Here is a 22,086-nt window from a genome sequence, read left to right on the forward strand (position 1 = left end):
AAAGCTAAAGCTAACGGTCCCATGTCGTGATATAATGCTAACAGAAGCTAAAGCTAACAGGTCCCATGTTGTGATATATGCTAACAGAAGCTAAAGCTAACGGGTCCATGTCGTGTATAATGCTACAAAGCTAAAGCTAAATGGTCCCATGCGTGATATTAATGCTAAAGAAGCTAAAGCTAACAGGTCCCCATGTTGTGATATAATGCTAACAAAGGCTAAAGCTAACAGGTCCCTGTTCCGTATATATGGCTAACAGAAGCTAAAGCTAACTGGTCCTGTTGTGATATAATGCTAACAGAAGCGAAAGCTAACAGGTCCCAGTTGTGATATAATGCTAACAGAAGCTAAAGCTAACAGGTCCCATGTTGTGCTTTTATATAAGCTACAAAGCTAAAGCTAATGGTCCCATGTCGGGATTATAAGCTAACAGAAGCTAAAGCTAACTGGTCCCATGGTGATATAATGCTAACAGAAGCTAAGCTAACTGGTCCCAGTGTGTGTGATATAATGCGAACTGAGGCTAAAGCGTAACAGGTCCCATGTGTGTATATTAACATCTGCTAACGGCCATGTTTATAAATTGCTGACAAAAGCTAAATGGTCCCAGTCCGTGATATAAGCTAACAGAAGCTAAAGCTAACAGGTTCATGTTGTGATATAGGCTAACAGAAGCTAAAGCTACTGGTCCCATGTTGTGAGATAATGCTATAAGAAAAGCTAAAGCTAATGGTACCATGTTGTTGATATAATGCTAACGAGGCTAGCTAACTGGTCCCCAGGTTTGATAGAATGCCTAAAAGAAGCCAAAGCTAACTGGTCCCATGTTGTGATATAATGCTAACAGAAGATAAAGCTAACGGGTCCCATGTTGGTGATATAAGCTAAAAGAAGCTAAAGATAAATGGTCCCAGGTCGTTGAGTATGAAGGCTAACAGAAGCGAAAGCTAACAGTGTCAGGCTAAATTAGCATTGCTTTAACTGGCCTTTCAATCGTTACAAAATCTCCGAGGTGGTTCCTGAAAGGGCAGCAGATGAAGCACCGCACCCTGCGGTCGGCGGCCTGTGGTGCGTCACGGCACATTTTCACGGGTGTTTGAACCGACATGGGACCCGTTTAATTTAGCTTCTGTTAGCATAGATCACGACGGATGGCCCGTTATGCTTTGCTTCTTAGCAATAATCACGACTGGGACCCGTAGCTTTAGTCTTCTGTTAGCATTTATACCCGACTATGGGACCCGTTAGCTTAGCTTCTGGGTAGCATTATATCAACGACTGGGGGACCATTAGCTTAGCTTCTCGGTTAGCATTATATCACGAACATGGCCCGTTAGCTTAGCTTGTTAGCATATATCACGACCTGGGACCCCGCTAGCTTTAGCGTCAGTTTAGCATTATATCACAAATTCATTGGACCCGTTAGCTTAGCTTCAGTAGCATTATCCATGACATGGGACCATTCAGCTTTAGCTTCTGGTTCAGCATTATATCACGAACATGGGACCCGTTAGCTTTAGGCTCTGTTACATTAAATACGACATGGGACCCGCTAGCTTTAGCTTCAGTTAGCATTATATCACAACATTGGACCCGTTAGCTTTAGCTTCAGTTAGCATTATATCATGACATGGGACCAGTTAGCTTTAGCTCTGTTAGCAATTAATCAACAACATGGACCCAGTTAGCTTTAGTTTCGTTAGCATTATATCATGACATGGCCCCATTAGCTTTAGCTTCTGTTAGCATGACATCACTTCTGCGACCGTCTGAATCGTCCCATTAAACCTGTGACATCATCAACTTTTAACAGCGGATGTCACACTGTGTGTGGGTGTGTGTGTGTGTGTGTGCTCAGATTAATAACATGTTATTAATTAAAGCGCCACAGTTGCTCGGCTGCAGTTTTTAGGGATTTCAAGTGAGCGAAACATAAGCTCGTAAAACACACACAGGACGTCCTGCTGGCTGTGAGGACTCAGGGCCTAGAACAGCAGGTACACGCACACACGTGTTTACGGTTAGAGACATCACATCGACTGACTTCATTTCCTGCAGACCACCACAACCACAACAGAGTCCATGTCCCGTTGGAAAGACGCCTCAGTCAACTTGAGACACAAAGTCAACACACTCGAATCTGCAGCAGCAACGACAACAAGATTTCTTTGTCCTGTTTAAGCTTTATTTTTTATTTTGACAGAGACAGATTAAGAGTGACATGTGGAGAGGACAGACAGAGAGACAGAGATGCGGGGGAAAGAGCCACAGGTCCGGATTCGAAACCTCGGCTTCCACAGCGAAGGGCTTCCTAACCCTTCACACACGGGACGGCTGCTCTACCACCCGAGTAAACGCCGCCGCAAGGACAACATTAGACAACAAGTCAACGCCCCCGACGTCTAAAACCTGACGTAGTCTCCTGTGACGTCCTCAGACTGTCTAAAACCTGGACGAGTCTCGACGTCCCGAAGCGGTTAAACCTGGAGTAGCTCGTGGACGTCCCGCAGACTGTCTAAACCTGGACGTAGTCTCCGTGACGTCCCCGCAGACGTCTAAAACCTGGACGTAGTCTCTCGCACTGACGTCCCAACTGTCTAAAACCTGGGAACGTAGTCTCCGTGACGTCCCTCAGACTGTCTAAAACCTGGACGTAGTCTCCGTGACGTCCCAGACTGTTCTAAAACCTGGACGTAGTCTCTGAGACGTCCCAGACTGTCTAAACCTGGACGAGTCTCTGAGACGTCCTCAGACTGTCAAAACCTGGCACTGTAGTCTGGTTTCCAACAACAAGCTGACTTCTTATCTTCCTGCGTTTCACGACGACAAAACGAGGCAGGAAGTGCCGAACACGAGACGTTACATAACGTTAGTGTAACGTTGTTATCTGTTCACATATTAGCAAAAAAACTACAAAATACCACACTGTGTACTTTAGGACAAACCCAGTAAAGTACAAGTATTGAGATTTGTACTTGAGTAAATTACTAGTTAATGTCCTGTGACTGTGTTTTGTGTCTCAGGGTGTATCAGCAGGTGAAACTCCGACTCGGTGTCCGTTTTAATCTTTTGGCTTGTAGCTCTGATCCGATAGCGTCTGTCACGTTAGCACGTTCTCTCTCGGATCACCAATCGCATTAAGTCTTAACAGGATCAGCTGGCGTGGAAACAGGAAAGTGACACGTTACTTAAAGCAACATCACAATAAATCAGTTTCAGTGTCGCTAACAGCAGCTAACGACTGAGCTAACAGCAGCTAACAAACTGAGCTAACAGCAGCTAACAAACCCTGAGCTAACAAACTGACTAAACAGCAGCTAACAGACGGACTAACTAGCAGGCTAACAAACTGAGCTAACAGCAGACTAACAAACTGAGGGCTAACAAACTGAGATAACGCAGCTAACAAACTGAGCTAACAGCAGCTACAACTGAGCTAACAAACTGAGCTAACAGCAGCTAAACAACTGAGCTAAAACTAGCTAACAAACTGGAGCTAACAAACTGAGCTAACAAACTGAGCTAACAAGTAGCTAACAAACGGAGCTGAAACAAACTGAGCTAACATGAGCTAACAAACGGAGCTAACAAAACTGAGCTAACAGGACTAACAAACTAGCTGAACAAACTGAGCTAACATGAGCTACAAACTGAGCTAACAAACGGAGCTAACAACCGAGCTAACAAAATGAGCTCACATGAGCTAACAACTGAGCTAACAACCTGAGCAACCGATGCCAACATGAGCTAACAAACTGAGGCTAAACAAACTGAGCTAACATGAGCTAACAAACTGAGCTAACAGCAGCTAACAACTGAGCTAACAGATAACAAACTGACTAACAAACGAAGCTAACAAACTGAGCTAACATGAGCTAACAAACTGAGCTAACAACTGAGCTACAGCAGCTAACGACTGGCTAACAAATGAGCTAACAAACTGAGCTAACAAACTGGAGGCAACACAGCTAACTACTGAGCTAAAACAAAAAGCTAACAAACTGAGCTAACAAACTGACTAACATGAGCTAACAAACTGAGCTACAAACTGAGCTAACAAACTGAGCTAACATGAGCTAACAAACTAGCTAACAAATGAGCTAAACAAACTGAGCTAACATGAGCTAAACAAACTGAGCTAACAAACTGAGCTACATGAGCTAACAACCTGAGCTAACAAACTGGACTAAAACCTGAGTCTAACAAACTGAGCTCACATGAGCTAACAAACTGAGCTAACAAACTGAGCTAACAAAATGAGCCACATGAGCTAACAAACTGAGCTAACAGCAGCAACAAACTGAGCTAAACAGCAGCTAACAAACTGAGCTAACAAACTAAGCTAAACAACTGAGCTAACATGAGCTAACAAACTGAGCAACACTGAGCTAACAGCAGCTAACGTACTGAGCTAAAAACTGAGCTAACAAACTGAGCTAACAACGCAGCTAACAACTGAGCTAACCGCAGCTACAAAATGAGCTAACAACTGAGCTAACAACCTGAGCTAACAACTGAGCTCACATGAGCTAACAAACTGAGCTACAACTGAGCTAACAAACTAACTAAACAACTGAGCTAACATGCGCTAACAAATGAGCTAACAACTGAGCTAACCAGCTAACAAACTGAGCTAACAGCAGCTAACAACTGAGCTAACAGCAGCTAACAACTGAACAACAAACTAAGCTAACAAACTAGCTAACATGAGCTAACAAACTGAGCTAACAGCAACTAACGTATGAGCTAACAAACTGAGCTAACAGCAGCTAACGACTGAGCTAACAACTGAGCTAACCAACTGAGCTAACAGCAGCTAACAAACTGAGCTAACAACTAAGCTAACAGCAGCTAACAACTGAGCTAACGCATCTAAACGAGCTAACAGCAGCTAAAGTACTGAGCTAACAAACTGAGCTAACAAACTGAGCTAACACAGCTAACGTACTGAGCTAACAGCAGCTAACAAACTGAGCTAACAGCAGCTACAGTTGGCAGCAGTTTCCCTTTGTTTGTTGCTGTGGTGGTGTAAAGTAACTAAGTACTTGAGTAGTTTCAGGTACTTTACTCGAGTATTTGTACTTCAGTATGACGTCATGACGTCGCTCAGCTGTTGGAAAAAACAACTGCAGCTCGTCCAAGAGAGAGAGACAAAAATACACACACACTTCCACAACATGAACTGTGTGGTTGTGAAACATGTGAAGGGTGTGTGTGAGCATACAGCACATACCTGTGTGTGTGTGTGTGTGTGTGTGTGTGTGTGAGCATACAGCACATACCTGTGTGTGTGTGTGTGTGTGTGTGTGTGTGTGTGTGCTCATAGAAACTCTATAAATACAGCAGATATTTACCCACAATGCACCTCTGACAGATTGTATATGTACAAACACTGTTTGATCCTTTAGCAAAGCAGGAGAAGCTGCAGAGAGCTGTGGACAGAACTACGTGTTGCCGTGATGTCACTCTGATCATGTGTGGACATTGAACATACGTGTTGACGTGATGTCACTCTGATCATTGTGGGACATGAACATCGTGTTGACGTGATGTCACTCTGATCATTGTTTGGACATAGAAAATACGTGTTCCGTGATGTCACCTCTGATCATTGTGGGACATGAACATACGTGTTGACTGGATGTCACTCTGATCATTGTGTGGACATGAACACGTGTTGCCGTGATGTCACACTCTGATCATTGTGTGGACATGAACATACGTTGCGTGATGTCACTCTGATATTGTGTGTTGTGTTGTTGCCTGTGTCTCGCTGTTCACCACAGAGTCCAAACTGTTTGGAACTGTGCATCCGCGTCCGTGCAGATCCTCATAAAGTTCCCGTTGCTGATTCGGCTCATGAGATCTTTTGGCGCATAACAGATTGCTAATATGGGTGTTGGGTGGGGGACAGGAGGGAATGAGTGGCATGCAAGGAGCATAAGGAGCATAGAGCACAACACTTCATCTGTTCTGTGACAAGCTGGACAATACATTATACATGACACTCTGACTGATGATGACGTCACAGTTGACTTTCCTGCAGCAAACAACACGGTCAGAGCGCGGGGAGGATCCAGGAAGGATCTCAGAGGAGCGTTTTGGGTCCATCTCTGGACTTTGTAGTTTTACCACAGATCAGTCAACACATTCACCGTCGCTTCATGACGAAGAGGTGAGAGCAGTCGACTCCTAACTCCTCATCTCCTCTCCTTCACTCTGTCCTCATGTCCTCTCCTTCACATCTGTCCTCACTGTCCTCTCCTTCACAATCTGTCCTCCATCTACCTCTCCTTCACCTCTGTCCTCATCTCCTCTCCTTCACGTCTGTCCTCATCTCCCTCCTGTCACATCTTCCTCATCACTCTCCTTCAACGTCTGTCCTCATCCCTCTCCTTCACATCTGTCCTCATCACTCTCCTTCACACTCTGTCCTCATCTCCTCTCCTCATATCTGTCCTCACTCCTCTCCCTCTCACGTCTGTCCTCATCTCCTCTCCTTCACTCTGTCCTCATCCCCTCCTTCACGCTTCATCATCTCTCGCTTCACATCTGTCCTCATCCCTCTCCTTCACTCTGTCCTCATCTCTCTCCTTCACTCTGTCCCTCATCTCCTCTCCTCACATTGTCCTCATCCCTCTCCTCACATCTGTCCTCATCTCCTCTCCTTCACATCTGTCCTCATCTCCTCTCCTTCACGTCTGTCCTCATCTCCTCTCCTTCACGTCTGTCCTCATCGCCTCTCCTTCACATCTGTCCTCATCTCCTCTCCTTCACATCTGTCCTTCACGTCTGTCCTCATCTCCTCTCCTTCACATCTGTCCTCATGTCCTCTCCTTCACATCTGTCCTCATGTCCTCTCCTTCACATCTGTCCTCATCACCTCTCCTTCACATCTGTCCTCATCACCTCTCCTTCACATCTGTCCTCATCTCCTCTCCTTCACATCTGTCCTTATGACCTTGAGACATTTTCCATCGAGGTCTAGGAAAGGACGTAGGCTTTTCCTTCTTTTGTACCCTGGAAGTGGAAAAACTCGTCTGAATCTGATCAGCTGTTTGTCTTCATGTTTATTTTTATCATTTTATTTAAATAAATTCTTCTTCAGGTGACAGAGCGCCCCCATGTGGTCAAACATGAGACCAGGACAGAGAGACACCTGGTGGACAGGTGGAGTCACAGAGTTCAGTCAGCAGAGGTCAAAGGTCGACTTTATCATCATCATTAAAAAATGTAAAAAAAACATCCAATCATATAAAAACACAAAGTAATCAACCAATCAGAAACATGCACAGGTCGTGGTCACGTGACTTCAGACCAATCAGAGTCTGCGTTCAAGACAAAACTGATTTTAATGATTTAAGATTTTATATTGTTATTAAATCTGAAATGTGACAAACTTTACAAAAGAAATAAATTATTAAATAAAAATTCAAAAACAAATAAACGTTAGATAAACGTTAGATAAACGTTGAAGCTTCGTTTCAGCTTAATTTTCTCCGTCATGATGTCATGACATCCTCGTGACCTTCGACCTCCGTCAGCTCCTTCAGACGAGGTTCAGGGCGCAGCAGAGCCCATGCAGCAGGTCCAGGTTCAGGTAGACCCGGCAGAACGTGAAGACGACGCCGAGAGACGAGAACCCGATCAGAGCCCACAGAACCTGAGCGCTGAAGTACAGCGGAGCCAGACTACAGAGACAGAACCAACAGAACCTCAGACAGAACCAACAGAACCTCAGACAGAAGCAACAGAACCCTCAGACAGAACCAACAGAACCCTCAGACAGAACCAACAGAACCCTCAAACAGAACCTTTAGACTCAGAGGCGGGGTGTGTCTCACCGTCCTTGTGCTGACTGTGAATATCCTCTGAAGTATCGAAGACGAGCGTGAAGATAGAGAAGACCGCAGACTGAGGACAGACCTGAGAGACAGACAGGTTCAGTTAGACAGGCTCATGTGAGGTCCAAACGGTCTCTGGTTCTGTGTTGGATCACCTTGACTGAAGAAGACTCCGGACGTCCACAGGACGACGATGAAGATCGGGAAGTACTCGGAACAGTTTGCTCTGAACACAAACAGGAAGAGGACAGCTAGCTTTAGCTAACTGCTAATTAACTGCTGCTAACAGAACCGGGTCAGCAGCCGGACCGGACCGGGCCGAAGCCTCTGAGACAAAGAGGTTTTTAATTGTTTATCATAAAGCAGGTCTCTGTGCGGATACGAAATATAAAAACACATTCGAAACGAGCCGTTGGGACTTTTGTGAGGTTGTGACATCACTACTACACAGGCCCCGCCCTCAGCCACACCCCCTCAGAACAGCCCACCTGACTACAGCCAATCAGAGCAGAGAGAGAGAGGCTCATTAATATTAACGAAGCGCTCTGTTCTGTCTCTGGTCGAGCTTCAGAGATGCTTTTAAAACAAATGTTTAAATTAAACTTAATTAGCATTTTATTACATTAATACTGTTTCAGCTAATTTATAAAATTATGATTTAAGACATTTTAACATGCTACAAAAACATTTGAATATTCTAATTAGCACAATTAGAAACTCTTAATGAAGTGACGACTAAAGACTCACTGAGCTCTGAACACTCGCTCAAACTCCGGCGGCCCAGAGGTGGCGGGCGGAGACACGGAGTGCTTCCTCCTGGAGTAGATCACCTGCAGAGAGAAATACGCTACACACACACACACACACACACACACACACAGCAGCAGCTCAAAGTTCAAACTGTGTTTGTAGAAAATGCAAAGTCGATTCATAAAAACAGTCAAATAAACAAACGAGGCGACGCTCGGGGATCAAATCATTTAAATAAAGACGAGTTAAAAACTAAAAACATCCAATGAACTCAGAACAGACTCAACATCTAATTAATCTAATTAATCACCTGCAGCCTTCATGTTTCATCACCTGTCCATCTACACTCACATTTCCCAGCTTACCTTGCTCCAGGACGCCAAGCACGGTCACCGCGGCGAGGCCGACTGTCTCCTCCATCATCGAGTCAGACAGACAGACAGACAGACAGGTGAGACTGAGACACACCTGAGCACTGACAGGAAATACAGACGGTAACACACAGAGAGAGGGAGGGAGCAAGAGCGAGAGAGAGAGAGAGCGAGAGAGAGAGAGAGACAGAGAGAGAGAGAGAGAGAGAGAGAGAGACAGAGCGAGAGAGAGAGACAGAGAGAGAGAACACCTGCAGGGGGCGGAGCCTAAACTCACCAACAGGTACAGCAAACAGGAAACAAGAGTTTGGATTTCTGCTTTTAAACTTTTGAGATTTAAAGAAACAATTTCTGATTTAAGACGAAGAAGAAGAAATCACCTGAAGTTACTAACGTTAGCTCGTGTTGTGCTAACGTTAGCACAACACGAGCTAACGTTAGCACAACACGAGCTAACGTTAGCACAACACGAACTAACATTAGCACAACACGAGCTAACGTTAGCACATCACGAGCTAACCAGCTGATGTGGATGACCTGTTGACAGTTAGCATGTAGCTGATGTCACCAGACTTCAGTCTCTCTGTAGATTTTATATGTCGTCACTTTTTGCGTTAGCCATTGGTAGCTAAGTGCTAGCTAACTCTAAATCTCTATTAATTGTAAGTTAGCTAACGTTAAATCTGATTCCATTTGAACTCATATGTAGCATTTTGCTCTGTAGCTAATTAATGTGCTAATTTACATCAGTGGTTAATTAGCAGATGCAGCTAACGCATAGCTAACACTTGTGATGAAGGACTTAAGGTGGACTTAAGGTGGACTTAAGAGTTCTGCCTTCGGATTAATGTAACATGTTGTTGTGATGTTGGAGGAGGTTGTTGATATTTTCTGTTGAGGTCATAAACAAATCACCCACACACACACACACACACACACACACACACACACACACACACACACACAGAGTCGGTGTGTTTCTAAAGAACTATATTTACATAATACTCTTGTTTTACAGAGAATATCAAAAGTAGAAAATACTTACAAAACATCAGCTGCAATATATAAAAATAACTTCTATCTTCTCCACGTCATTAGGAAAGGCTTACATACAAAAAATATATTTATAGACATTTACACAGAACCTGACCACAACGGGTCAACCCAGAGAGCCCGGCAGGCTGAACCACTCTGGAGGAAGAAGAACCGGCAGGACAAAGACGGGAGAACCGCCCCGAGACACGGAGAGCAACGGAGAACACAGAACCAGTCCAACAGTACAGCAGATAGAGACCGGGTCACAGGTCCGCCTTAAAACACGACCACCGGGTCACAGGTCCGCCTTAAAGGTCGCTCACAGACTGGCGTCAGGGTTAAAGGTCAAAGTTCAGACGGGGAATCAGACGATGAACATCGGCGTCACGAGAACCGTGTGGACTCAACTCGACACCGCGTCGATGTTCAGCGTCGACTCGCTGTCTGAAGTTTGAAACAGTGACAAAGGTTCTGAGGTCAGAACCAGAACTTTGATTAAATACAGTGAGACAGTTTAAAGGGTTCATGTCCTGTTTCCTGTTGGTCTGACAGGAAGTGGAAAGGTGTCAGCTGACCAGAGTTTAACGCTTCATGTTGATGTGTTGTCTGTGCGCTGTCGGTAGGTTGTCTGTAGGTTGTCGGTAGGTTGTCTGTATGTCGGTAGGTTGTCTGTAGGTTGTCGGTAGGTTGTCTGTAGGTCGGTAGGTTGTCAGTATGTCGTCAGTAGGTTGTCTGTAGGTCGGTAGGTTGTCTGTATGTCGGTAGGTTGTTGGTAGGTCGTCGGTAGGTTGTCTGTAGGTTGTAGGTAGGTTGTCTGTATGTGGGTAGGTTGTCTGTATGTGGGTAGGTTGTCAGTATGTCGCCGGTAGGTCGTCTGTAGGTCGGTAGGTTGTCGGTATGTCGTCGGTAGGTTGTCTGTATGTCGGTAGGTTGTTGGTAGGTCGTCGGTAGGTCGTCTGTACGTCGGTAGGTTGTCGGTATGTCGTCGGTAGGTTGTCTGTATGTCGGTAGGTTGTCTGTATGTCTGTAGATTGTCGGTATGTCGTCTGTAGGTTGTCGGTAGGTTGTCTGTATGTCGGTAGGTCGTCTGTATGTCTGTATGTCGTCTGTAGGTTGTCGGTATGTCTGTAGGTTGTCGGTATGTCGGTAGGTTGTCGGTATGTCGGTAGGTCGTCTGTATGTTGTCTGTATGTCGTCTGTAGGTTGTCGGTAGGTTGTCTGTAGGTCGTCTGTAGGTTGTCGGTAGGTTGTCTGTATGTCGTCTGTAGGTTGTCGGTAGGTTGTCTGTAGGTCGTCTGTAGGTTGTCGGTAGGTTGTCTGTATGTCGTCTGTAGGTTGTCGGTAGGTTGTCTGTAGGTCGTCTGTAGGTTGTCGGTAGGTTGTCTGTATGTCGTCTGTAGGTTGTCGGTAGGTTGTCTGTAGGTCGTCTGTAGGTTGTCGGTAGGTTGTCTGTATGTCGTCTGTAGGTTGTCGGTAGGTTGTCTGTAGGTCGTCTGTAGGTTGTCGGTAGGTTGTCTGTATGTCGTCTGTAGGTTGTCGGTAGGTTGTCTGTAGGTCGTCTGTATGTCGGTAGGTCGTCTGTATGTCTGTAGATTGTCGGTATGTCGTCTGTAGGTTGTCGGTAGGTTGTCTGTGTCCTGACACTCGCACAGGTCAGAAGATGTCTGACGTTGTTGTAATGTTACTGAAACGTTAGCGTCAGAGTGTCAGCCAGCAGGAAGTGGAAACAGGAAACAGAAATGTGTGGATGACTTTCAGTCCGTCAGTTTGTAAACTTCAGAATTTAAAAGGAACAAACCGTTTCTGCACGTTTTTCTAACGTTCCTCCAACGTTCGCTCATGATCTGACTGAAACCAAAGTCGACCTTGACACTCGAGAACAGGAAGTGGGCGCTGACACGCCGCAGGTCATTTCCATAAACAAAACAAACATGGCGTACTGTCCATATGTAAATATTCCGTCTGTGCAGCGGCGTTCGTTTGCTCATTTGCATACACGAATATTGAAATGAGGTTCAGTCATGAGAAACTCTTTGGACAGTCAAACGTGCAGAAACAGCAGAATGGCCTTTAAATGACATTTATTAAGCTCCGCCCCCTTTGTCTACGCTCCAATCACAGCTGAGCAAGCCTCAGTCAACTTCCTGTACTTAGATATGCTACATGTTAGCCACGCGTTAGCTGATCACTAGCATAATGTTAACACTAGCTAACTAGCATTATGTTAACATTAACTAACTAGCATTATGCTAACACTAGCTAACTAGCATAATGCTAACACTAGCTAACTAGCATAATGCTAACACTAGCTAACTAGCATTATGCTAACATTAGCTAACTAGCATAATGCTAACACTAGCTAACTAGCATAATGCTAACACTAGCTAACTAGCATTATGCTAACACTAGCTAACTAGCATAATGCTAACACTAGCTAACTAGCATAATGCTAACACTAGCTAACTAGCATTATGCTAACATTAGCTAACTAGCATAATGCTAACACTAGCTAACTAGCATAATGCTAACACTAGCTAACTAGCATTATGCTAACACTAGCTAACTAGCATAATGCTAACATTAGCTAACTAACATTATGCTAACACTAGCTAACTTAAGGTGTGACTTATTTTTGAAGCACAGGAAGTTGACCGAGGCTAGCTCAACTCTGATTGGAGCACAGAGCGAGTGGGGGGCGGGGCTTATGAAGTGTCCATTCTACGTGTTGGTTGGTGTCTGTAGGTGGCGCTGTAGGCTCAGTAGTCTGAATACGACCATGTGAACAGAACTGTTCTGTCTCTGGACCCACCAGAACCACCGAACCTCCTCGCAGCAGCTGATTGGTCAGCCTGTGGGAGTGGGGTGGGGCCAGTCCCGGTGCTCCAGGTGCGTGGGACTAGTGGTGGCTGGCGAGCAGCTCGTCGAGGTCAGCCATCCACTCCTGCGTGCTCTGGCCCTTCAGCAGCGAGTCGACCAGCTCGCTCTCGCCGGCGAAGCTGCCCGACGCCACGTTGTAGCCAAACGACACCTGCTGCTGCTGAGTGGCCGTCCGGCTCACCTGGTAACCTTGGTTACACGGCAGCCCCGGGCGCCCGTTGCCCTGCGGCTGTCCGAACGTGGCGAGGTCGGGGAGGACAGTCTGGTTCTGATTGGCCTGTTGTTGAGTCTGCTGCTGATTGGCCATCGGCTGGCCGAGGCTCTGAGTGTTAGGCGGCGCCCTCTGCTGCTGCGCCGCCATGTTTGTCTGCATCATCTGCTGCCCGGCGCTCAGCCCGCCCATCGGACGCCCGCCTGGGTTGGCTCCGAAGGGCGTGGCGCCGGGCGGCATCTTGGGAATGCGTGCCTGCTGCTGCATGTGGAAGCTGTTGGGCGGGTTGTTGAAGGCGTTGCCAGACGGCGGCTGATTGGCCAGCTGCTGCTGCCAGGCGGCGCTCTGGGTGCCCTGCATGGCGCCGGGCATGGACCCAGGCAGGCTAGCTCCCATGCTGTTCTGCATGGAGCCCGGCATGCGAGCGGCGGCGGCGAGCTGCTGCTGCTTCAACATGGTGGCGTTGGGCTGCGCCTTCAGGTGCTGCTGCTGCTGAGCCAGCAGGTTCTGCCTGTAGGGGGCGCTCATGGCGCCCAGCGGCTGGCGCTGAAGGCCCGCCTGCTGTGGCGCGTGGCCCGGGTGGGCGGGGTGAAGGTTCATGTTGTTGTAGAGCACCTGCTGCACGTCCACGTTAGCCCCACCCCCTCCGCCACTGCCACACGATGACATCGCAATGTCAGCCTGACTCGCCGCCGGGGGCGGAGCCACGCCGCCTGCCGGCCCGCCACCCTGGCCCATGTTCATACCCATCATGCCTTGGTTCTGAGGGAACATACGCTGGGATCCGGGGGCGGGGCCTCCCATGGAGCCGACGCTTCCCATTGGCTGAGAGGAAGCTGTGAAGAAGAAGAACATAACCGTGTGAAAGGTTGTCTGAGCGTTCGTTATTGGTTTGCTTGGTTGTCATGGCTACAGTCAAATCTGAGGTCAACTTTATTTACACACGAGAGACGAACAGAGGCCGTTTGTCCTCAACAACAAGAAGGACCAGAAGAACCGGGTCGACCGGATCAGACACTGTGAAAGTCTCACCTGTAAACTGGTTGACCGGTTGCTGTGGGAAAGGGTTCTGATTGGCCGGTTGTCCCGGCTGGTCCTGGTACTGTGGAGGAGGTCGGGTCAGGTGTCTCTGCAGCTGCTGGTCCTGTCGCTGCTTCTCCTGACAGACAGACAGGTCAGTGTAAACAAACAGCTCCCCCTGCAGGTTATAATGATCCGGGCCTCGTGTTCTGACCCGTGTTCGTACCTGTTCAGCCATGAGCTGCTGTCTCTGGATGTAGTGCTGCTGCTGTTGGTGTTTCTGCTGTTCCAGGATCTGCTGTTGATGCTGCTGCTGTTGTTGTTTCAGCGCCGCCGCCACCGCCGCCTGGCTGTTCAGGTACGCTGTGTTACCATGGTTACCCGCCATGGCGTTGGCTGGCCCCGGCTGAGCCGCCATGGCGTTGTTTCCGGGCGCCGACGTCATGGCGTTTGCTGGGCCCGGCCCGTGTGGAGGAGCCGGGTACGAGTTCTGGTCCTGACAGAGAGGAGAGACGCAGTGATGAAAGTTTCCACCAGGGGGAGCCGCAACGCAGCTAGAGTATGCATGCATGCTCTAGCATGCTGATTAAATAATTTTCTAATACTTTCTTCAAATAATTTTTAAAATACTGTTTCATATTTCAGACTCAATAATAAAATAAAGTTTGATGTTTTTACCTGATAAATAACTTATTTAATTAAGTGATGATAATTATAAATTATTTTATCTTAGCGAAGGATTAAATTAAACTATTTAAATCACGACGTTTAAAAACTTTATTGAACAACATGACAACATGAACAGACTGCAGAGCGCCTCCTGCAGGCGGCAGCGTTCAGTTTGATATAAATTATAGTTTAACAGTTCACAGTGAAGCAGACTGTCAAACATGTTTCACTTTAATCATTTATTATCAGTTAATATCAAATATTTGAATATTATTATTATGACTTTAAATAAACACAGACTGAATAAAAGGCTGCTTTGTCTGTGTGTGTGTGTGTGTGTGTGCGTCTCACCTGTGTGTGTGTGTGTGTGTGTGTGTGCGTCTCACCTGTGTGTGTGGTATGTGCTTGCGGTAGTTCATGCTGTTCTTCTGTTTGATCTGTTGCTGCTGTCGGAGCAGCGTCAGCAGCGCCGCCTTGTTGTGGTTCTGGGCGGCGTTGGGCCGCGGTGGTCCAGGCCCGGCCTCAAAGTGCGACAGAGGTTTGGTGTTGTTGTAGGTCAGCATGGCGCTCTGGGCCTGCTGGGCCCCCGGTGCCGGCGGGTGGCTGAGGGGAGGCCCCGGCACCGGGTGGCCCAGCATGTTGGGGTGTCCGGCGGGCCCCGGCATGTAGCTGCCGGCCCCCGCCGCCTTGGGAGAGGCTTTGTTGGGCTGACCCGGCATCAGCAGCTGCTTCTGGGTGCCGGGGTTGAAGTCCTGGGAGTACAGGGAGGGGCTCGTGGACTTGTCCATGCCAAACGCGCCCCCTAGTGGGCTCTGAGACGTGTTGGCCATCTGCGGCCAGGGTGGAGGGTGGGCGTGGGGCCCCGCGCTGTGGAACTTGTTGCCCGGCTGAGGCGGCTTGTGCTGCATCTGTCCGTGGAGGTGCTGCGCCCTCTGCTGCTGCGCCGCCAGCTGCTGCAGCTGCTGGGCCGGGGACAGGTCTTTGGGCCCCGGGGGGCCCGGAGCGAGGAGGTGGTTAGGAGGGGGCTGGAGCTGTCTGGGTGGAGGAGGAGCTGGCTGGGATGGGGGCAGAGCCGGAGAGGAGGCAGAGGCGGCGGAGGAGGCGACGGGAGAACTGGTGGGGTGAGGAGGAGGAGGCCCAGAGGAGGTGGGCCTGACATGGGGGGAGCCGGTGCGAGCGTCCTGCTCGAAGGCCACCGAGGCCGGCGAGAACTCCGACTTCACGCTGACCAGGTCAGGAGGGAGCAGACCCTGAGACGACTGACCTCCACCTGCACCTGCCGCTCCTCCTGCTCCTCCTCCCACCGCCCCAGCACCGCCCGGAGTCGGAGCGAGCTCCAGGGGGTCTTTGCGGTCCTCAAAGCCGTCGTTGAGAATGTCCTGGATGTCCTCGTACGCCACCGAGCAGTTCAGCTCCTCCATCAGCTCCGTCCACTCCTGCTCGTTCAGGTTCAGGTCCGGGAACAGGCTGTTGTTGCCTCCGCCCGTTGGCGGCATGATGGGCAGGATGTCATCGGGCTCCTGCTTCATCTCCTTCCGGTGGAAGTCTGACCCCGACTCCCGGCCGCCATCCGTCGACTCACCGGCCGGCCCGTGCGTGCCATTCGAGTTCAGCGAGTCGCTGATGCCGAGCTTGGAGTCGAGCGGCGAGCCGTTGGTGGTGCCGTTGTCCAGACACGCCTTCTTGTTGGGCGGGAAGCCGTCACCGAAACCGTTGACCTGATCTCTGCCCAGTGGAGAACTGGCGCTCTCCAGCTTCCTCTTCACAGTCTCCTGAAGCTGCAAAAACAAACAGAACCACATTAATACTCTGAGCGTCAGTGAACACGACCGAACAGAACCACTGAAACGTGGACCTGCCACAGGCTGAACGTGGACCTGCAGGCTGACTTACATAACGCAGATAACAAAGACCCTCCTCAGAGCAGTCAGCTGATCACATCTGTGCAGCTCGACCCACAACAGATGGGAACATTCAGAACCTCCAGAGAACAGCTGATCAGTCAGCTGACCAGAGAACTCATCAGCTGATCGTCACACGGGTTCTCGAACACTGAACACCTGCAGGAGGCGACTGGACAGGTGAGTCAGCTGATAACTATTAGGATGTTTGGCTGGTTCTGTCTGTGATTTTCAGAATAAAAGTCTGAGTTTGGACCTAATAAAGTGTCTAATTGGCATCTGGTCACATGACTTCTATCATGCAAGCGGCTCTGTGGCGATCAGACCTGATCGGACCGGATCAGTGTTAGTGGAGGTTCTGGTATCTCGGTGGCGTCACAGCGAGCAGAACGTGACGTCTTCTCCAAACTATGCTGAGAATTTCCTGCAGAACCGACCGGAGCCAAAATCAGAATCCAAACATTTGGACGGACGAGTCAGCCAGCAGCTGTGAGGAGCGGGCCAGGCAAAACCGGTCCAGAACAGAACCAGACTGAACTCACAGTATCTATGGACTGTCTGACTGACTGTCTGCAGAGGAAAAATTCAGTCATTAAATCTCTCCACTGAGTTTCCACCGATGGAAAGTAATCGAGTACTTTTATCCACATACTTTTACTGTTTGAGTTCTGTGTTTTCAGTACTTTTACTTCAGTAACCAGCAGCAGGCTGTGTGTGTGTTTTTGTGAATGACACACACACACACACACACACACACACACACACACACACACACACACACACACACACACACACACACACACACACACACTTTCCTGCTGACTAATGTTCAGCGTGTCGCTGAGTCATCATCAAGGTGTGAATCAGCTCGATCAGCGTTTATACTGCACTGATGTTAAAACATGCTGACTTCACCTGAGTTAGAGTTAGTACAACCACAGAACCCATCAGAACCTGCCGTCAGAACCTGCCGTCAGAACCTTCTTCTTGGGTCTCAGGTTTGTTAGTTTTGGACTGTTCTGGATTCAGCACGGTGAGTTCTCCCTCATAAAACAAAGTGACGCCCAAAGTTTGAACAGATCACCACGGCAACAGGACCAAACGATGACTCAGCTGTTTTTGTTCAAATGAAACATTTTTATATTTGAGTGAAGACAAACGTCTGCTACAATTATCAATTATCTGTTAGTCTATTGACAAGTGATCAATCTGCAATTACCAGCCGGGACCACAGCCGGGACCACAGCCGGGACCACAGCCGGGACCACAGCCGGGACTCCTCCTGTCAGTCAGTCTTGATCTGTTACTGATGACAGGGAGTTCACAGGTCAGAGGTCGATCTTTGATAAATATCTTCAGGATGAGTCGCTGATCTCTCCGACTCTGCGAGCCACAGAAAATGTTCACGTCAGTTTATCAGCGTCTGATTGGACGATTTGATTTTACAGTTCCGTCACCTGTTTATGATGTCACACTCATCAGCTGACAGGAATGTAAACAAAGTCACACACCAAGCTGTAGCTGCTGTTAGCTCCGTTTGTTCTGACACCAGAACCAGAACCAGCCTGTAGTGACGCTCGTTCACTCAGTCTTGTTAGGGTTAAGCCCCGCCCCCTCAGCAGCGTGGAGGCGTTCCTGAGAGTGCTGAGTCAGCTGTGAGGGGGCGAGGGGGTTTCTGTTCAGACTGAGTCAGAACCTGAGACCGGATCACACAGGAACACACAGTGTTTTCACTCTAACAGTTCTGACAGAGACTCGAGTCCAACAGAGATTTATTCAACCCTAAAACCACCTCTATGGCCCAGAGGAACCATCAGAACTACAAGACCCATTTAAACTCTAAGACCACTAAAAACCAGTAGAACATCAACAGAACCTTCTGAACCTCAAAGACTCATCAGAGATCAGACTGTGGACCCTCTGCCATGGAACCAGAACCTCCTGAAGAATGGACCCTCATTAGTTACGTTCACATTAAACTGGCCCAGACGAACAGAACCAAACACACAATGTGTCAATCAGCTGTTCTAACATGATGCCGTTCACCGGTCCGGTCCGGGTCGACTGTGGTGACACAATGACATCACTGTGGACAGCAGTGAGGGTTCTGTGTGCAGACGAGGGCTCAGGGTCCGCATAGAGACCAGGTCTGGGTTCAGGTCCAGGTCTCGGTGTGGCGCTCTCTGTCAGAGTCACAGTGCAGAGGTCAGAACACTTCGACAGGATGAACCAAACTCTGCGTCTGCTCAAGGAACCACAGCCAGAACCACAGCCAGAACCACAACCAGAACCACAGCCAGGGCTATTATTATTATTATCATCATCATTATCATCATCATTATCATTACAGAACCTGAATGTGACAAAGATTTGCTTTATAAAATAAATGAGGAGAGAAAAAATCTAGACTTGTCTTCTGATTTATGAAATTATTATAATAGACAGAGCGAGCAGTTCTGTGTGAGCCTAAAGGTCACATTTCACTGAGTACAGAACCGCCGTGGTCCGGTCCAGAAGCAGGCTGGGACACAGAAACGGCGTAGAGAATCTGGCTGATTTTCAAAATAAAACTCTTTTCAAGTCCCGAGAAAATCCGACCAGCAGAACCTCGAACAGAACCCAAATAAAGTCCTAAAGACTCATGAAGGAGCCAAGGACGTCGTCAGAGGGCAACAGAACAACAACAGAACCCTCACTCACACTGATGTGCTGTGATACAGCAGCAGGTCTCCATCAGGGAGGACGTCCACATGTGTGCTGTGTTTATGCAGCGTCAACTAACAAACAACCAGGGCGGTCAGAATCTGCTGTCATCATCAAACCTGCAGTCTCAGTCTCTGAGCAGTCTCAGTCTCAGTCTCCGTGCAGTCTCAGTCTCCGTGCAGTCTCAGTCTCTGTGCAGTCTCAGTCTCTGAGCAGTCTCAGTCTCCGAGCAGTCTCAGTCTCCGTGCAGTCTCAGTCTCTGTGCAGTCTCAGTGTTGTCCTGTGCCTGCCTCCACCTTTAGCTCCATCACCCTGACAGGCTGTAGTAGCCCCCCCCCCCCGTGCTGTGTTTACAGCCGGTGTTCACTCACCGCTATCAGGGTGTTGTTCCGGCTTTGCTCCGCCGTCCCTCCGCTCTCCCCGTGCTCCGTGCTGCCGCCTCCTCCTGCTCCTGCTCCGCCGCCGCCCGGCGCTCTCTGTCCGGCCTGGTCACCGCTGGGCTGGGGCTGCCGGTGCTTGTTGGAGCGCTTGGCTTTGGCCTGCAGGCAGCGCTGGTGCAGGGCGAAGGTCTGCTGCCTCTCCAGGTCCAGGCGCTCCAGCGTCGCGTTCTCGTAGCGGCTCTCGCAGCTGTTGTGATGCTGCCGGAAGAGCTCGATCCTCCGGCGGAGCCTCTCCATCACCGCGCTGTGTCGCGGTGTAACAAAATCCGCCATCATCAATAAAGACTTGTAGTAAACTCCCGGCTCAGGTTTGTGTCTGTGTCTGTCTGCCCCCCCGCCCCCGGCCCTCTACAAAGACTCCTGTGCTGGCTCCATGGAGGCGACCTTTGTCTCGCTAACGGCTTCAGTCACAGCGGCCTCAGTGCCGGGAGGACACGCAGGTCTGTGGGTGCGGGAGCATTCAGCCTGCGGGGTTATTCATTTAAACTACGGAGCTCGTCACGCACACAGGACGGAGCTGCTGAGTCTGTTACAGCCGAGTTTAACTCTCAAGCCTCGGATACACCTCCACAACCAGCCCGCTGCTTCAGCCCTTTAAATACCGCACACTACATTTCAGTTCAAACCAGTGAAGCAGCCTGTCTGTCTCTCTGTCTGTCTCTCTGTCTGTCTCTCTGCCTGTCTGTCTGTCTCCCGTTCAGGCTAAGTGAACTTAGCACATTCCTGCACTCTAAATCAAAGTTGGAGCGTCGAACATTCCTGAAATCCTCCGAGCTCCTTAAACCGGCTCGGCTCGGCCCAGCCCGGGTTCGCTCCTCCCTGTACCTCAGTCCCCCTGTTCACACTGGTGTTAGGAGTGTGGGAGCTTCGATCCGGATCAAACTCGCCCTGAAACTTTATTTTGTTAAGTGTTCGGTTAGCTTCGGCTAGCGGGACGGGAGCTAGCTGCCTGGCTAACGCTTCAGACTCGGCAGCTAACAAACATTTAGTTTAAGCTAGCACTAGAAAACAAACGCCTAGACTTCCCAGACATGTGCAGCTTAGGTTCGGGTGTGAATGGACTTACTGTGGCCGTGTGGCTGCCCGCTCTTCCTACAGCATCTGTCCAGCAAACAGCTGATCCTCCTGTTAGCCGCTAACAGGCTAACGTTAGCTCGGCTAGCTTCGGCTGCAGCTAGCTGCTAGCCTGAATAACGCGGCATACTCTGACCGTGTCTCTGCCCGAGGAGCCGCCGCGGAGTGAAGCTGCCCTGGGCCCGGCCCGGGTCGGGCTGTGTCGGGTTTGAAGTGAGAGAGGAGCGGCTCGCCGCGTTAGCCGCGTTAGCTCCGTTAGCTCCGTTAGCTCGCTGCTCTATTGTTGTCCCGCGGACAGGCAGGGCTGCGCCGCCATCTTGGAAACTTTCTCTTTTTTTCCATCAGGAGGAATGTGCGCGCTCCCGCCTCAGCGCTGAGTGACAGCGCGGGCGGCCAATCAGGAGCGAGTATTCCAGTCCGCCTCAACGGACATGTCAGACGGAAAACCGTTAAAAAGTCACGGAAGGAATAAAAAATAATTAAAACAAACGTTTTAATGTCCGCAATCAAACTGTTAATTATGCTGACGTCATGATTGACAGCAGAAATTAAATCAGTAAAAACAAAAACAAAAAAGCCAAAGCTTAAAGTCCCGCCCACTTCCGGGTTAGCTTCAGTTTATTTTTTAATTTCAGGTTTGTTTTTGTGATTTTATTAAAAGTTTAAACACGACGATGGAACTTTATGTTCACTGTCTATAAAATATATGAAGGCAAGAACATTATTATATATCACATATAACTTTTAAAGATTTTTTAAAATCCAAAATTAAAAATAAAAAGTCTAAATATTGAGATACTGAGTAGAAAATAATGAAATCTGTCAAACAAGTATTAAACAGACACAGCGGTCTCGCCTCTTCATTTCAACACTTATACTTTTAGTTAAATTTAGCTCTGTATTGAGTTATGATGTGTATGTGTACACATATATCACTTAAATTATTCATCACTTCATTTGGACACTCCTCGTACAGAACTGTCTGCAGATGTTCAACAGATTATCTGAACACTAAATGTGACACATGAACAAAATAACCTGTCATCAAAGTGTAAAACATCAGAAAACAGCTGTAAAATATTAAAACTATCTGTCCAAACAAAAATTTGAAATTTTCTGAATCTTTCCAGGTGTTTTTTTTCTGCCTGGAAATTCAAAGTTTCTCAAAACATTTATGATCAAACCATTGAG

At 48.5% G+C, this 22,086-nt stretch overlaps 2 protein-coding genes and 1 long non-coding RNA gene across 5 annotated transcripts; 1 reads left to right on the top strand and 2 right to left on the bottom strand.

Annotated features, from left to right (window-relative positions):
- Positions 1-6,861: 6,861 nt before the first annotated feature.
- On the bottom strand, positions 6,862-9,133 carry ltc4s (leukotriene C4 synthase). 2 transcript variants are annotated; one of them, XM_010750628.3, is made up of 5 exons: positions 8,960-9,133; positions 8,592-8,691; positions 8,000-8,070; positions 7,845-7,926; positions 6,862-7,691 (listed from the first exon to the last, which is right to left on the bottom strand). In XM_010750628.3, exons 1-5 carry the CDS (start codon positions 9,015-9,017, stop codon positions 7,550-7,552), a joined length of 453 nt encoding a protein of 150 aa, XP_010748930.2. In that variant the 5' UTR covers positions 9,018-9,133; the 3' UTR covers positions 6,862-7,549. The 2 variants fall into 2 exon arrangements, with proteins under 2 accessions (XP_010748930.2, XP_027136520.1); XM_027280719.1 differs by having other exon boundaries at positions 8,592-9,133.
- A 326-nt stretch (positions 9,134-9,459) lies between these two features.
- Positions 9,460-12,331, top strand: LOC113746142 (uncharacterized). Its single transcript, XR_003462625.1, has 3 exons — positions 9,460-10,645; positions 10,829-10,970; positions 11,247-12,331. It is a non-coding gene; the product is annotated as an uncharacterized LOC113746142 (long non-coding RNA).
- Positions 12,332-12,524: 193 nt separating this feature from the next.
- On the bottom strand, positions 12,525-21,306 carry maml1 (mastermind-like transcriptional coactivator 1). Of its 2 annotated transcripts, XM_027280557.1 has the most exons (6): positions 20,888-21,306; positions 19,753-20,065; positions 15,164-16,555; positions 14,335-14,604; positions 14,121-14,247; positions 12,525-13,924 (listed from the first exon to the last, which is right to left on the bottom strand). In XM_027280557.1, the coding sequence occupies exons 2-6, from the start codon at positions 20,056-20,058 to the stop codon at positions 12,897-12,899; spliced, it is 3,123 nt and encodes a 1,040-aa protein (XP_027136358.1). In that variant the 5' UTR covers positions 20,059-20,065; positions 20,888-21,306; the 3' UTR covers positions 12,525-12,896. The 2 variants fall into 2 exon arrangements, with proteins under 2 accessions (XP_027136358.1, XP_027136357.1); XM_027280556.1 differs by having other exon boundaries at positions 12,526-13,924; positions 19,753-21,306.
- Between the last annotated feature and the right edge of the window lie 780 nt (positions 21,307-22,086).

This window comes from Larimichthys crocea, chromosome I, assembly GCF_000972845.2.
Source record: "Larimichthys crocea isolate SSNF chromosome I, L_crocea_2.0, whole genome shotgun sequence".
In the NCBI taxonomy this organism is placed as follows: Eukaryota; Metazoa; Chordata; class Actinopteri; family Sciaenidae; genus Larimichthys; species Larimichthys crocea.